The sequence below is a fragment of the Amphiura filiformis genome, chromosome 11 (genome assembly GCF_039555335.1).
Source record: "Amphiura filiformis chromosome 11, Afil_fr2py, whole genome shotgun sequence".
NCBI lineage: Eukaryota > Metazoa > Echinodermata > Ophiuroidea > Amphilepidida > Amphiuridae > Amphiura > Amphiura filiformis.
In genome coordinates this window covers 58,934,426-58,950,959 of record NC_092638.1, presented here as the reverse complement: position 1 = coordinate 58,950,959, position 16,534 = coordinate 58,934,426, and the positions used below count along the sequence as shown (strand labels likewise).

At 34.5% G+C, this 16,534-nt stretch overlaps 1 protein-coding gene across 6 annotated transcripts in view; it reads right to left on the bottom strand.

The window, feature by feature from the left end:
* Positions 1-3,900: 3,900 nt before the first annotated feature.
* LOC140165082 (uncharacterized) overlaps positions 3,901-16,534 on the bottom strand; it is a 56,303-nt gene continuing 43,669 nt past the window's right edge. For 5 of the 6 annotated variants that reach the window (XM_072188505.1, XM_072188506.1, XM_072188507.1 and 2 more), the window contains one exon: positions 3,901-5,636. In XM_072188505.1, the coding sequence (XP_072044606.1) occupies positions 5,629-5,636 (8 nt within the window). In that variant the 3' untranslated portion in view covers positions 3,901-5,628. The remainder of the gene's footprint in view (positions 5,637-16,534) is intronic. The other variant, XR_011860625.1, reaches the window with a different exon arrangement.

Genomic DNA, 16,534 nt, shown 5'->3' with positions numbered 1-16,534 from the left:
CCACATATCTTGGGGAGAATTCTAGTCTTTGATACTACGCTACCACTTGTATATTTAGAAGGCTAGTCTTCTCCATCAGTCGTTTACAAAAGTATTAGGGGCAAGCTCGGTCCCGTTACAATATATCGTTGATTCGCAGCAAGGACCTAAATCAGGTATGATTCTACTTTAAGCCGAAGTAAGGTACGAAAATTTTAAATGTGTAAACTTAGTTTTATTTGGTTGGCCTTATTGCAACCCATTTTACCTAGGCCTATTATGTCCCTGAACTTCGGCGGCAAAAAAAACAACAAACAAACTTCGCCGCTTCCTACGCGAAATAAAAGCTCAACTTCCAGTCCCCTCCCGAAATCAACTGGAGCGTCCCTAACATTATAATATTTAATTATCGGATAGGCCTACTGATCGATGTAAGTAAATATTCAAACATGCCAAAATACTATCAGATGAAACATCAGATGTACTAAAGTGAAATAAAAATTATACCGAAAATAGACCTACTGTGGCTTTTATCATTATTAAACATGCCCAAAGCAAACGATTTAAAAATAAACAGATACATAGGCCTAAATACATGATACATAATGTGTATTATGTAGCAATGTTGCCCAAAATGTAACAAATTAAACGTTGGTCCCAAGCCACTGAAAACGTATAAAAATATAAAGAACAAAAAAAATGATATAAAAAAACACTAAGCGTAGAAAGAAAGGTCCAAATAATTTAAAGTTACGGGCTTACTAAGTTAAGCCTAAATAAGCATTTTCCACCAAAGTGAGGGTAAAAACACATCTTGCATAATAAGTATATACAACTTTTAACCTGCCCGTTTTGATCTTGCCTTACTTTTCACAGATTGCATTGTAAATTTATGTTTAAGGGCTCGGATAGCGACGTTTTCACGTGTAGGCCTATATAATATATTTGAGGGACCTGAGAGCAAATCAGACACATCGAATTGGATTTTGAACACGAGGAATGTCCTTCTGATATCAAATAATTCTGATTTTTATTAAATTCGCGATATATACATTACACATTTTATGGCAAATTATTAAAAATTGTAAATTGTAAAAAAGTAAATTGTATAAATCTAACGATATGCACCTAAAGATTATGAAGTTGGGATGAACAGCTGTCCATCATATGAAAATTTTGACCTTCATTATTACAGATTTTTTCCTCAAAACACTAAAAATGTAGGTCTTTTTGGAAAAAATGTTTATGTTCAATATGAAAGGTCAAAATTTTCAATTCGGCTTTTCATCCCAGCTAGGCCTACATAGGCCTACAGTTTCATTACATATCATTTATTAGATTTATAAAGTTTACTTCGAGGACTGTTAAATTAAAAATATGACATTTTAATAATTTGCCATAAAATTTGTATTATATCACGAATTTCACAAAATCAAAATTATTATTTTTTTTTTATATCAGAAGGACAATCCTCGTATTCAGCATGTAATTCGATATGTCTGATGTGCTCTCATGTCCCATAACAATAATGTGCAAATGTTGCTATCCGCTTCCTTAATTTATTGTATTAATGAAAATCATAGTTTTGTTGTTTTTCGTATCATTGTTTTGCATGAATGAAGTGATGATAACAATACTGCACTTAACGCAAATACATGCTTTTCGAAAGTGCAATTGTTATTAACATTACATTCGTAAATGCCAGTACTCTTTCCCTGAAAAGTATTTGCTTTTCAGAAAAAAGGGAAAGGCATTTACGAATGGCGTGTTATTGTAATCATCGCTCCATTCGTGGAAAATAATGGAGCGGTAAAACAATAGCGCGACGTCATAGGTGTGTATTAAGTTCATATAAAAAAAACCTATAATTTATACCACTATATAAGCACTTTTTTTTTTTTTTTTTTTAGTAGGACTACTGATTCTGGGACGGGGACGGTGGTGGTCTGTCGGCTCGCAGTTTCGCAATGCAATGATGCAAGCTTTACCTACCTTGGAAGAGATCAATACGATAAAATACGGTAGTGATCGCGATTGGCGACTCCAGCGCCTCAATCAATAATCACCTTGCCCATCCAGTTTACCATGTGTGCGTGTCTTTGCTAGCTGTACGCCGCAGTACGCGTTACGAGAACGCGATATATTGCGGGAAAACAATGATTTATTTGCTTTTGCATTTTGGCGAATTTTTAATGAAAAGGGGTCTTAAAAATAGCTTTTCTTGTGGTTCAAATTTTAAGATTTCTTTAAAATCTATTAATGACAAGGTAAAATACGGTTTGAAGATGACATTAGTGATGAAAACTCAATTTTGGCCATGTAACACTTCAGTGATCCTGTGTGCATCCTTAACATCCATAGTAAACAAAAGAAGACGTTCATCATGTATATCCAGTTCATTGAGTATACGAAGAGCGTGTGGGGAGTCTCTGACATAGGTTGGTAGAGACTCAACGATAGGTCTTAAAATTTCATCCAAGTACTGTGCGATCCGTTCAGTAGGGCAATTACATGCGGATACAATAGGTCTCCCGGGTGTGCCAACTTTATGGATTTTGGGTAAGAGATAGAATTTGCTCGTGCGTGGCAAAGGGTTGATGAGATAGGTGGCAGCATCTTCCAGATATAGATCTTTGCGCCATACCACTATTGCACCACCCTTATCTGCTGGCTTGATAACAAAGTATATGGTAAGGTTGAAATACATTCATACACTCTTAGATAGCGAGATAGCGTTAGAAAAATCCAACCATGCATTGATTGTGTATAGGCCTTATGTGCACTCCGCGTACTACGCTCAGTGCTTTCGTACGCGTTCGCGTAGGCTTGGTTCATTTTTCGGGCGGGTTGATGCATTTATATTTGGTTCTATTTTCCAATATTTTAGTGAAAATTTTGTTATAAAAACTGAGTAAAAATCACGTGTTAAGACAAAATAATGCACTTGCGCTGATATTGGTGCGTCTAATGCACCCCCCCTGCGGGGCTCGTGCATTAGACGCATCAGCACCAGCGCACGAGCATTATTTTTTTGTCTAATTTCTCTCCCAACAAGTAATACGCGTTCATTAAGGGATCTAAAATGAGCGTTTATTGCGTTTCGACAGTATTTTTGTGCGACATGAGAGCACCTCAGACCTATCGAATTGCATTCTGAATACGATCCATGTCTTTCTGATATCAAATAATTTTCATTTTTTGAAAATCACAATATAATACAAATTTTATGACAAAATTGTTGATATATAACAGTCCTCGAAGTGAATTATATAAATCTAATGATATATTCTTAAAGTGTATGTAGCAGGGAGGAAAAGCCGACGGTCAATTGAAAATTTTGACCTTTTATATTGAAGATATGGATTTTTTCCCCAAAAAGACCTAATTTTTTTTGGTGTTTTGGGAAAAAAAAATCCATATCTTCAATACGAAAGGTCAAAATTTTCAATTGATCGTCGGCTTTTCATCCCATCTACATACACTTTAAGTATAAATCATCAGATTTATAAAGTTCACTTCAAGTACTGTTAAATATCAAAAATATCAATTTTAATGATTTGCCATAAAATGTGTATTAAATTGCGAATTTCAAAAATCAAAATTATTTGATATCAGAATGACATTCTTCGTATTCAGAATGCAATTCGATATGTCTGATGTGCTCCAATGTCCCAAAATAAATACCGTCCAAACGTTCATACCCCAGCCCTTAACGTATAAATATTGTTGATGGCGATCGATAGGCAAACGTAATGCATCCTGGGAAAGAAAAGGGCTCAAAAGCTATCGAATTCGTTCCCCGTGACGGCGGATTTGAGCCCTTGTCGTTCCCAGCATGCATCACGTTCGCTATCAGCAATTTCATAACAATGGTTTTGAAAATTTAAATACACAAAATAATAAACACAATTTCAAGAATAGTTATTTTTGGAAAGTAATAATATTATTATGTTGCAACCAGGAGTACATAAGTCCGTTATATCATGGAAATGTATGGTTATATTCATCTCTCTTACTAATAGATTACTGGCGTCCTCACCCTCCTAATCATTACTAATAATTAAAGCCATAATGTGTGATTTGCTCCACAGCGACGCCCTTAATTTTTGTTGAATTTCTACTTTTTGCATGATTGTAACGCTCAATTGAATACCTGAGTGGAAGAAGGGCCCAACTCCATCAAAACTGTTTTTGAGATATTAAGAAAAAAATTAATATTTGGAAAAGTTTTATAGACAGAATGTTTTCATCTTCAGGGGACCTTTAATACATGAATATACAACATCACATACATTCGAAATTATATATGATGTTTCCATGGCAACGGTACAGGTCTTAATACGAGCTGGAGTTGGGCCCTTCCACTAATATACTGCAAGTGCTACTTCTATAAGCCGATGTGTTATAAATAGCTACAGAAACTTGGTAATTATCCATTAATTGCACAAGTAGAAGCATGTAATATGTCAGCAAGAAAGTTTACTGTAGTGAAAAGCAGATTTCATGGATGAACAAAATACCTCTTTAACCCAATATATGTGGAAGAAGGGCCCAACTCCATGGAGTTGGGCCTTTCTTCTATGAAAACCATTATTAAGTGTACATGGAAGACTATTTAGAGAGTGGATTTTGGCTTATCTTTCACACACAAGGAAGAACAGTCTGCTGGCAATAAAATGCTCATTTTTGTAAAAAATTGGGAGTTGGGCCCTTCTTCCACTCAGGTATTCAATTGTGTACTAAAATACTATGTGAAAGACTAAGCCCGAAGTGCTTTAATTACATTAAAATGCAAATGTTTATTTATTAAAATCCGGTTTTATTCAGAGTGGTGGCTAAACACATTGCGTTTCGCGTGTGTTTATTATTGAATCACTGAATCAGTGACGTATTACTGTGTGCATATCGCTTACGTCTTGACGTATAAACTGCATATCTCTTTTCGTCTTACGTCTTGTTTGTTCGTTCTAGCTTTGTGAAGCAACACCAAAATTCATGATAATAATAATACGATCGGCGAGCTAATACACGCATTGGAAAGAAATAGCAATTTTTATTGTTTTACCTCATATGTTTGGCTCGAAATTAAAAGGTGACAATGTGATCAGTTAAAACTAACATTTAAATAGGAATCTATTCTTTATGCAAATCACCCATTATGGCTTGAATCGCGTTGTCTTTTTTAAAGACAGTTCTTCTTTATGTAACAAACAATAACAATTTGTACCAAAATAGGATTCAAAATCAAGCAAAGATATTACATTACAAACTGTAAAAATTGAACTAGTGCCTGATTTATTGTGATTAGAATGTCTAATGCATTTACATTTTACAAAATAAGGTCTAAAAACAATTTCAAGAAATGCAAGTTCACCTCAAAATACCACTGTAAACAATGATTCACAGGGCTTCTTAGGCTTGTTGTTTATTATATCAGAGTTGTGCAGTACTAATTACAAGCAGGCAAAACATTTTCACAACATTTTTGTGTATTTTATACCAAATGAAAACAAAACGAGACCATATATATTTTTTTCCAGATTTTTAGAGTCGGTCGAAAAGGGCAAAAATCTTTTTTGTTTTAGGAACAAGGCTATGGTTTTCTTGTTCATAAATCATGGCAATTAGGACGAGCTCCGTCTACACGGTCTAGGGAAGGGCACACACCACTAAATAATCGTCCCATTGAAATACACGGGAAAATACAAGAAAGTAAGTTTGTTTTTCTACCCCATGTAACAACATTTTTAATATTTTGATCAAACCAATGTCTTAAATAAAGATTAAACTTTTATTTAAATTTAATTTTTCGGGACAAGTTAAGACAAACTTGAGAGATACGAACTCCTGAACAGCGCCATCCCGAATTTCAGCCGACACGCTCGCCTCCTTACCAGTTCCGGCCATGATATTGTTCCGAGGGCCTATTACCCATGCACATTCGATTCAGAAAATTTTCTGAACAGATATGTAATGTTGAGCTCCTATTCTATCTTTTTTATCAAAACAACCAAGAGTCACTCAAATTTGGTTCCCTCGGGACGCCGATATATTTCGCATAGGTGCTATTTTTACCGGAACTATGAAGGGTTACACCAAATGCGGAAGGATTTGGTGTAGTGCACCCTTATAAGAAAACATATTTTTGATATTCTTTATTTTTGGAATAAGTGGTCAACATCCTAAAAAAGTGTAATTGCTTTTTATCGCTAGTCACTCCAAAGTTATAAAACAGGGCTCCAAACAAGCTCGGACTGAGTGAAAATATGATACTTTTCGCAATTTTCAGCATTCAAGGGCCAGAGCAACATTTTGACCATGTTAAACTGTATTTATAATCCCATTAACATCAGGAAAGTGACTTTGTTTACAAAAATATATGTACAATCACAAATTTAACATGACCGAAAAGCGACATGTGATCATTTCACCCCCCCCCCCCACTCTTAGATTAAGGACGTGTCAATAGGCATATGCCTTAAGTTTGGGGGGGTGTGTTATGGGTAGATAGAACGGTAATTTGACACTCTAAAATGTTAAATTTCCAAGTTGCGTGTATTATTTTTGCACGATCTAAAATTAAGAAACCCCATCATTAGAATTAATTGATAAATTTCTCTCTTGGGAATTGAACATTTGGTCATGAGATAAAAATGCCGTTATTTTGACATCATTAGGCCATAATATTGTATGCTTTGACTTTAAATGTCTATTGAGACCCAATTAAAGGTTCAGTGATTATTTTCAAAACGGTTATAATTGAGTTTTGATCTTATAATTACATTTTGCATCAACATAATTCCAAAGATGTTTCATTTTTTCAGCACCGAGATAACCAAAAGTGACCACTTCTATGATATTGGGACCAAAATAGCTCAATTTCAAGCACGGTCTTAAATTGTCAATTCGACGGAAACTTGCGTTTTGACGCTAATTTCTCGTGCGTTTAAGAATGAAATCGCGTATTTGTAGACGGAAATAGAAAAACAGACTTTTTTTTGCAAAGACATCAGTTACAGTCAAAAATCTCAACTTTTTGGCACTTAAAATCAGGTATTATTCATGTCCATAGCATTTAAAATGAGTCTTATAAGAAAACATATTTTTGATATTCTTTATTTTTGGAATCAGTGGTCAACATCCTAAAAAAGTGTAATTGCTTTTTATCGCTAGTCACTCCAAAGTTATAAAACAGGGCTCCAAACAAGCTCGGACTGAGTGAAAATATGATACTTTTCGCAATTTTCAGCATTCAAGGGCCAGAGCAACATTTTGACCATGTTAAACTGTATTTATAATCCCATTAACATCAGGAAAGTGACTTTGTTTACAAAAATATATGTACAATCACAAATTTAACATGACCGAAAAGCGACATGTGATCATTTCACCCCCCACTCTTAGATTAAGGACGTGTCAATAGGCATATGCCTTAAGTTTGGGGGGTGTGTTATGGTAGATAGAACGGTAATTTGACACTCTAAAATGTTAAATTTCCAAGTTGCGTGTATTATTTTTGCAAGATCTAAAATTAAGAAACCCCATCATTAGAATTAATTGATAAATTTCTCTCTTGGGAATTGAACATTTGGTCATGAGATAAAAATGCCGTTATTTTGACATCATTAGGCCATAATATTGTATGCTTTGACTTTAAATGTCTATTGAGACCCAATTAAAGGTTCAGTGATTATTTTCAAAACGGTTATAATTGAGTTTTGATCTTATAATTACATTTTGCATCAACATAATTCCAAAGATGTTTCATTTTTTCAGCACCGAGATAACCAAAAGTGACCACTTCTATGATATTGGGACCAAAATAGCTCAATTTCAAGCACGGTCTTAAATTGTCAATTCGACGGGAACTTGCGTTTTGACGCTAATTTCTCGTGCGTTTAAGAATGAAATCGCGTATTTGTAGACGGAAATAGAAAAACAGACTTTTTTTCTTTGCAAAGACATCAGTTACAGTCAAAAATCTCAACTTTTTGGCACTTAAAATCAGGTATTATTCATGTCCATAGCATTTAAAATGAGTCTTCGAAGGGCACACACCACTAAATAATCGTCCCATTGAAATACACGGGAAAATACAAGAAAGTAAGTTTGTTTTTCTACCCCATGTAACAACATTTTTAATATTTTGATCAAACCAATGTCTTAAATAAAGATTAAACTTTTATTTAAATTTAATTTTTCGGGACAAGTTAAGACAAACTTGAGAGATACGAACTCCTGAACAGCGCCATCCCGAATTTCAGCCGACACGCTCGCCTCCTTACCAGTTCCGGCCATGATATTGTTCCGAGGGCCTATTACCCATGCACATTCGATTCAGAAAATTTTCTGAACAGATATGTAATGTTGAGCTCCTATTCTATCTTTTTATCAAAACAACCAAGAGTCACTCAAATTTGGTTCCCTCGGGACGCCGATATATTTCGCATAGGTGCTATTTTTTACCGGAACTATGAAGGGTTACACCAAATGCGGAAGGATTTGGTGTAGTGCACCCTTATAAGAAAACATATTTTTGTTTATTTTTTATTTTTTGGAATAAGTGGTCAACATCCTAAAAAAGTGTAATTGCTTTTTATCGCTAGTCACTCCAAAGTTATAAAACAGGGCTCCAAACAAGCTCGGACTGAGTGAAAATATGATACTTTTCGCAATTTTCAGCATTCAAGGGCCAGAGCAACATTTTGACCATGTTAAACTGTATTTATAATCCCATTAACATCAGGAAAGTGACTTTGTTTACAAAAATATATGTACAATCACAAATTTAACATGACCGAAAAGCGACATGTGATCATTTCACCCCCCACTCTTAGATTAAGGACGTGTCAATAGGCATATGCCTTAAGTTTGGGGGGGTGTGTTATGGGTAGATAGAACGGTAATTTGACACTCTAAAATGTTAAATTTCCAAGTTGCGTGTATTATTTTTGCAAGATCTAAAATTAAGAAACCCCATCATTAGAATTAATTGATAAATTTCTCTCTTGGGAATTGAACATTTGGTCATGAGATAAAAATGCCGTTATTTTGACATCATTAGGCCATAATATTGTATGCTTTGACTTTAAATGTCTATTGAGACCCAATTAAAGGTTCAGTGATTATTTTCAAAACGGTTATAATTGAGTTTTGATCTTATAATTACATTTTGCATCAACATAATTCCAAAGATGTTTCATTTTTTCAGCACCGAGATAACCAAAAGTGACCACTTCTATGATATTGGGACCAAAATAGCTCAATTTCAAGCACGGTCTTAAATTGTCAATTCGACGGGAACTTGCGTTTTGACGCTAATTTCTCGTGCGTTTAAGAATGAAATCGCGTATTTGTAGACGGAAATAGAAAAACAGACTTTTTTCTTTGCAAAGACATCAGTTACAGTCAAAAATCTCAACTTTTTGGCACTTAAAATCAGGTATTATTCATGTCCATAGCATTTAAAATGAGTCTTATAAGAAAACATATTTTTGATATTCTTTATTTTTGGAATCAGTGGTCAACATCCTAAAAAAGTGTAATTGCTTTTTATCGCTAGTCACTCCAAAGTTATAAAACAGGGCTCCAAACAAGCTCGGACTGAGTGAAAATATGATACTTTTCGCAATTTTCAGCATTCAAGGGCCAGAGCAACATTTTGACCATGTTAAACTGTATTTATAATCCCATTAACATCAGGAAAGTGACTTTGTTTACAAAAATATATGTACAATCACAAATTTAACATGACCGAAAAGCGACATGTGATCATTTCACCCCCCACTCTTAGATTAAGGACGTGTCAATAGGCATATGCCTTAAGTTTGGGGGGGTGTGTTATGGGTAGATAGAACGGTAATTTGACACTCTAAAATGTTAAATTTCCAAGTTGCGTGTATTATTTTTGCAAGATCTAAAATTAAGAAACCCCATCATTAGAATTAATTGATAAATTTCTCTCTTGGGAATTGAACATTTGGTCATGAGATAAAAATGCCGTTATTTTGACATCATTAGGCCATAATATTGTATGCTTTGACTTTAAATGTCTATTGAGACCCAATTAAAGGTTCAGTGATTATTTTCAAAACGGTTATAATTGAGTTTTGATCTTATAATTACATTTTGCATCAACATAATTCCAAAGATGTTTCATTTTTTCAGCACCGAGATAACCAAAAGTGACCACTTCTATGATATTGGGACCAAAATAGCTCAATTTCAAGCACGGTCTTAAATTGTCAATTCGACGGAAACTTTCGTTCTGACGCTAATTTCTCGTGCGTTTAAGAATGAAATCGCGTATTTGTAGACGGAAATAGAAAAACAGACTTTTTTTCTTTGCAAAGACATCAGTTACAGTCAAAAATCTCAACTTTTTGGCACTTAAAATCAGGTATTATTCATGTCCATAGCATTTAAAATGAGTCTTCGAAGGGCACACACCACTAAATAATCGTCCCATTGAAATACACGGGAAAATACAAGAAAGTAAGTTTGTTTTTCTACCCCATGTAACAACATTTTTAATATTTTGATCAAACCAATGTCTTAAATAAAGATTAAACTTTTATTTAAATTTAATTTTTCGGGACAAGTTAAGACAAACTTGAGAGATACGAACTCCTGAACAGCGCCATCCCGAATTTCAGCCGACACGCTCGCCTCCTTACCAGTTCCGGCCATGATATTGTTCCGAGGGCCTATTACCCATGCACATTCGATTCAGAAAATTTTCTGAACAGATATGTAATGTTGAGCTCCTATTCTATCTTTTTTATCAAAACAACCAAGAGTCACTCAAATTTTGTTCCCTCGTGTCGCCGATATATTTCGCATAGGTGCTATTTTTTACCGGAACTATGAAGGGTTACACCAAATGCGGAAGGATTTGGTGTAGTGCACCCTTATAAGAAAACATATTTTTGATATTCTTTATTTTTGGAATAAGTGGTCAACATCCTAAAAAAGTGTAATTGCTTTTTATCGCTAGTCACTCCAAAGTTATAAAACAGGGCTCCAAACAAGCTCGGACTGAGTGAAAATATGATACTTTTCGCAATTTTCAGCATTCAAGGGCCAGAGCAACATTTTGACCATGTTAAACTGTATTTATAATCCCATTAACATCAGGAAAGTGACTTTGTTTACAAAAATATATGTACAATCACAAATTTAACATGACCGAAAAGCGACATGTGATTTCATTTCACCCCCCACTCTTAGATTAAGGACGTGTCAATAGGCATATGCCTTAAGTTTGGGGGGGTGTGTTATGGGTAGATAGAACGGTAATTTGACACTCTAAAATGTTAAATTTCCAAGTTGCGTGTATTATTTTTTGCAAGATCTAAAATTAAGAAACCCCATCATTAGAATTAATTGATAAATTTCTCTCTTGGGAATTGAACATTTGGTCATGAGATAAAAATGCCGTTATTTTGACCTCATTAGGCCATAATATTGTATGCTTTGACTTTAAATGTCTATTGAGACCCAATTAAAGGTTCAGTGATTATTTTCAAAACGGTTATAATTGAGTTTTGATCTTATAATTACATTTTGCATCAACATAATTCCAAAGATGTTTCATTTTTTCAGCACCGAGATAACCAAAAGTGACCACTTCTATGATATTGGGACCAAAATAGCTCAATTTCAAGCACGGTCTTAAATTGTCAATTCGACGGGAACTTGCGTTTTGACGCTAATTTCTCGTGCGTTTAAGAATGAAATCGCGTATTTGTAGACGGAAATAGAAAAACAGACTTTTTTCTTTGCAAAGACATCAGTTACAGTCAAAAATCTCAACTTTTGGCACTTAAAATCAGGTATTATTCATGTCCATAGCATTTAAAATGAGTCTTCGAAGGGCACACACCACTAAATAATCGTCCCATTGAAATACACGGGAAAATACAAGAAAGTAAGTTTGTTTTTCTACCCCATGTAACAACATTTTTAATATTTTGATCAAACCAATGTCTTAAATAAAGATTAAACTTTTATTTAAATTTAATTTTTCGGGACAAGTTAAGACAAACTTGAGAGATACGAACTCCTGAACAGCGCCATCCCGAATTTCAGCCGACACGCTCGCCTCCTTACCAGTTCCGGCCATGATATTGTTCCGAGGGCCTATTACCCATGCACATTCGATTCAGAAAATTTTCTGAACAGATATGTAATGTTGAGCTCCTATTCTATCTTTTTATCAAAACAACCAAGAGTCACTCAAATTTGGTTCCCTCGGACGCCGATATATTTCGCATAGGTGCTATTTTTACCGGAACTATGAAGGGTTACACCAAATGCGGAAGGATTTGGTGTAGTGCACCATTATAAGAAAACATATTTTTGATATTCTTTATTTTTGGAATAAGTGGTCAACATCCTAAAAAGTGTAATTGCTTTTTATCGCTAGTCACTCCAAAGTTATAAAACAGGGCTCCAAACAAGCTCGGACTGAGTGAAAATATGATACTTTTCGCAATTTTCAGCATTCAAGGGCCAGAGCAACATTTTGACCATGTTAAACTGTATTTATAATCCCATTAACATCAGGAAAGTGACTTTGTTTACAAAAATATATGTACAATCACAAATTTAACATGACCGAAAAGCGACATGTGATCATTTCACCCCCCCCCCCCACTCTTAGATTAAGGACGTGTCAATAGGCATATGCCTTAAGTTTGGGGGGGTGTGTTATGGGTAGATAGAACGGTAATTTGACACTCTAAAATGTTAAATTTCCAAGTTGCGTGTATTATTTTTGCAAGATCTAAAATTAAGAAACCCCATCATTAGAATTAATTGATAAATTTCTCTCTTGGGAATTGAACATTTGGTCATGAGATAAAAATGCCGTTATTTTGACCTCATTAGGCCATAATATTGTATGCTTTGACTTTAAATGTCTATTGAGACCCAATTAAAGGTTCAGTGATTATTTTCAAAACGGTTATAATTGAGTTTTGATCTTATAATTACATTTTGCATCAACATAATTCCAAAGATGTTTCATTTTTCAGCACCGAGATAACCAAAAGTGACCACTTCTATGATATTGGGACCAAAATAGCTCAATTTCAAGCACGGTCTTAAATTGTCAATTCGACGGGAACTTGCGTTTTGACGCTAATTTCTCGTGCGTTTAAGAATGAAATCGCGTATTTGTAGACGGAAATAGAAAAACAGACTTTTTTTCTTTGCAAAGACATCAGTTACAGTCAAAAATCTCAACTTTTTGGCACTTAAAATCAGGTATTATTCATGTCCATAGCATTTAAAATGAGTCTTATAAGAAAACATATTTTTGATATTCTTTATTTTTGGAATCAGTGGTCAACATCCTAAAAAAGTGTAATTGCTTTTTATCGCTAGTCACTCCAAAGTTATAAAACAGGGCTCCAAACAAGCTCGGACTGAGTGAAAATATGATACTTTTCGCAATTTTCAGCATTCAAGGGCCAGAGCAACATTTTGACCATGTTAAACTGTATTTATAATCCCATTAACATCAGGAAAGTGACTTTGTTTACAAAAATATATGTACAATCACAAATTTAACATGACCGAAAAGCGACATGTGATCATTTCACCCCCCCACTCTTAGATTAAGGACGTGTCAATAGGCATATGCCTTAAGTTTGGGGGGGTGTGTTATGGGTAGATAGAACGGTAATTTGACACTCTAAAATGTTAAATTTCCAAGTTGCGTGTATTATTTTGCAAGATCTAAAATTAAGAAACCCCATCATTAGAATTAATTGATAAATTTCTCTCTTGGGAATTGAACATTTGGTCATGAGATAAAAATGCCGTTATTTTGACATCATTAGGCCATAATATTGTATGCTTTGACTTTAAATGTCTATTGAGACCCAATTAAAGGTTCAGTGATTATTTTCAAAACGGTTATAATTGAGTTTTGATCTTATAATTACATTTTGCATCAACATAATTCCAAAGATGTTTCATTTTTCAGCACCGAGATAACCAAAAGTGACCACTTCTATGATATTGGGACCAAAATAGCTCAATTTCAAGCACGGTCTTAAATTGTCAATTCGACGGGAACTTGCGTTTTGACGCTAATTTCTCGTGCGTTTAAGAATGAAATCGCGTATTTGTAGACGGAAATAGAAAAACAGACTTTTTTTCTTTGCAAAGACATCAGTTACAGTCAAAAATCTCAACTTTTGGCACTTAAAATCAGGTATTATTCATGTCCATAGCATTTAAAATGAGTCTTCGAAGGGCACACACCACTAAATAATCGTCCCATTGAAATACACGGGAAAATACAAGAAAGTAAGTTTGTTTTTCTACCCCATGTAACAACATTTTTAATATTTTGATCAAACCAATGTCTTAAATAAAGATTAAACTTTTATTTAAATTTAATTTTTCGGGACAAGTTAAGACAAACTTGAGAGATACGAACTCCTGAACAGCGCCATCCCGAATTTCAGCCGACACGCTCGCCTCCTTACCAGTTCCGGCCATGATATTGTTCCGAGGGCCTATTACCCATGCACATTCGATTCAGAAAATTTTCTGAACAGATATGTAATGTTGAGCTCCTATTCTATCTTTTTTATCAAAACAACCAAGAGTCACTCAAATTTGGTTCCCTCGGGACGCCGATATATTTCGCATAGGTGCTATTTTTTACTGGAACTATGAAGGGTTACACCAAATGCGGAAGGATTTGGTGTAGTGCACCTTTATAAGAAAACATATTTTGATATTCTTTATTTTTGGAATAAGTGGTCAACATCCTAAAAAGTGTAATTGCTTTTTATCGCTAGTCACTCCAAAGTTATAAAACAGGGCTCCAAACAAGCTCGGACTGAGTGAAAATATGATACTTTTCGCAATTTTCAGCATTCAAGGGCCAGAGCAACATTTTGACCATGTTAAACTGTATTTATAATCCCATTAACATCAGGAAAGTGACTTTGTTTACAAAAATATATGTACAATCACAAATTTAACATGACCGAAAAGCGACATGTGATCATTTCACCCCCCCCCCCACTCTTAGATTAAGGACGTGTCAATAGGCATATGCCTTAAGTTTGGGGGGGTGTGTTATGGGTAGATAGAACGGTAATTTGACACTCTAAAATGTTAAATTTCCAAGTTGCGTGTATTATTTTTGCATGATCTAAAATTAAGAAACCCCATCATTAGAATTAATTGATAAATTTCTCTCTTGGGAATTGAACATTTGGTCATGAGATAAAAATGCCGTTATTTTGACATCATTAGGCCATAATATTGTATGCTTTGACTTTAAATGTCTATTGAGACCCAATTAAAGGTTCAGTGATTATTTTCAAAACGGTTATAATTGAGTTTTGATCTTATAATTACATTTTGCATCAACATAATTCCAAAGATGTTTCATTTTTTCAGCACCGAGATAACCAAAAGTGACCACTTCTATGATATTGGGACCAAAATAGCTCAATTTCAAGCACGGTCTTAAATTGTCAATTCGACGGAACTTGCGTTTTGACGCTAATTTCTCGTGCGTTTAAGAATGAAATCGCGTATTTGTAGACGGAAATAGAAAAACAGACTTTTTTTCTTTGCAAAGACATCAGTTACAGTCAAAAATCTCAACTTTTTGGCACTTAAAATCAGGTATTATTCATGTCCATAGCATTTAAAATGAGTCTTATAAGAAAACATATTTTGATATTCTTTATTTTTGGAATCAGTGGTCAACATCCTAAAAAGTGTAATTGCTTTTTATCGCTAGTCACTCCAAAGTTATAAAACAGGGCTCCAAACAAGCTCGGACTGAGTGAAAATATGATACTTTTCGCAATTTTCAGCATTCAAGGGCCAGAGCAACATTTTGACCATGTTAAACTGTATTTATAATCCCATTAACATCAGGAAAGTGACTTTGTTTACAAAAATATATGTACAATCACAAATTTAACATGACCGAAAAGCGACATGTGATCATTTCACCCCCCACTCTTAGATTAAGGACGTGTCAATAGGCATATGCCTTAAGTTTGGGGGGGTGTGTTATGGGTAGATAGAACGGTAATTTGACACTCTAAAATGTTAAATTTCCAAGTTGCGTGTATTATTTTTGCAAGATCTAAAATTAAGAAACCCCATCATTAGAATTAATTGATAAATTTCTCTCTTGGGAATTGAACATTTGGTCATGAGATAAAAATGCCGTTATTTTGACATCATTAGGCCATAATATTGTATGCTTTGACTTTAAATGTCTATTGAGACCCAATTAAAGGTTCAGTGATTATTTTCAAAACGGTTATAATTGAGTTTTGATCTTATAATTACATTTTGCATCAACATAATTCCAAAGATGTTTCATTTTTTCAGCACCGAGATAACCAAAAGTGACCACTTCTATGATATTGGGACCAAAATAGCTCAATTTCAAGCACGGTCTTAAATTGTCAATTCGACGGAACTTGCGTTTTGACGCTAATTTCTCGTGCGTTTAAGAATGAAATCGCGTATTTGTAGACGGAAATAGAAAAACAGACTTTTT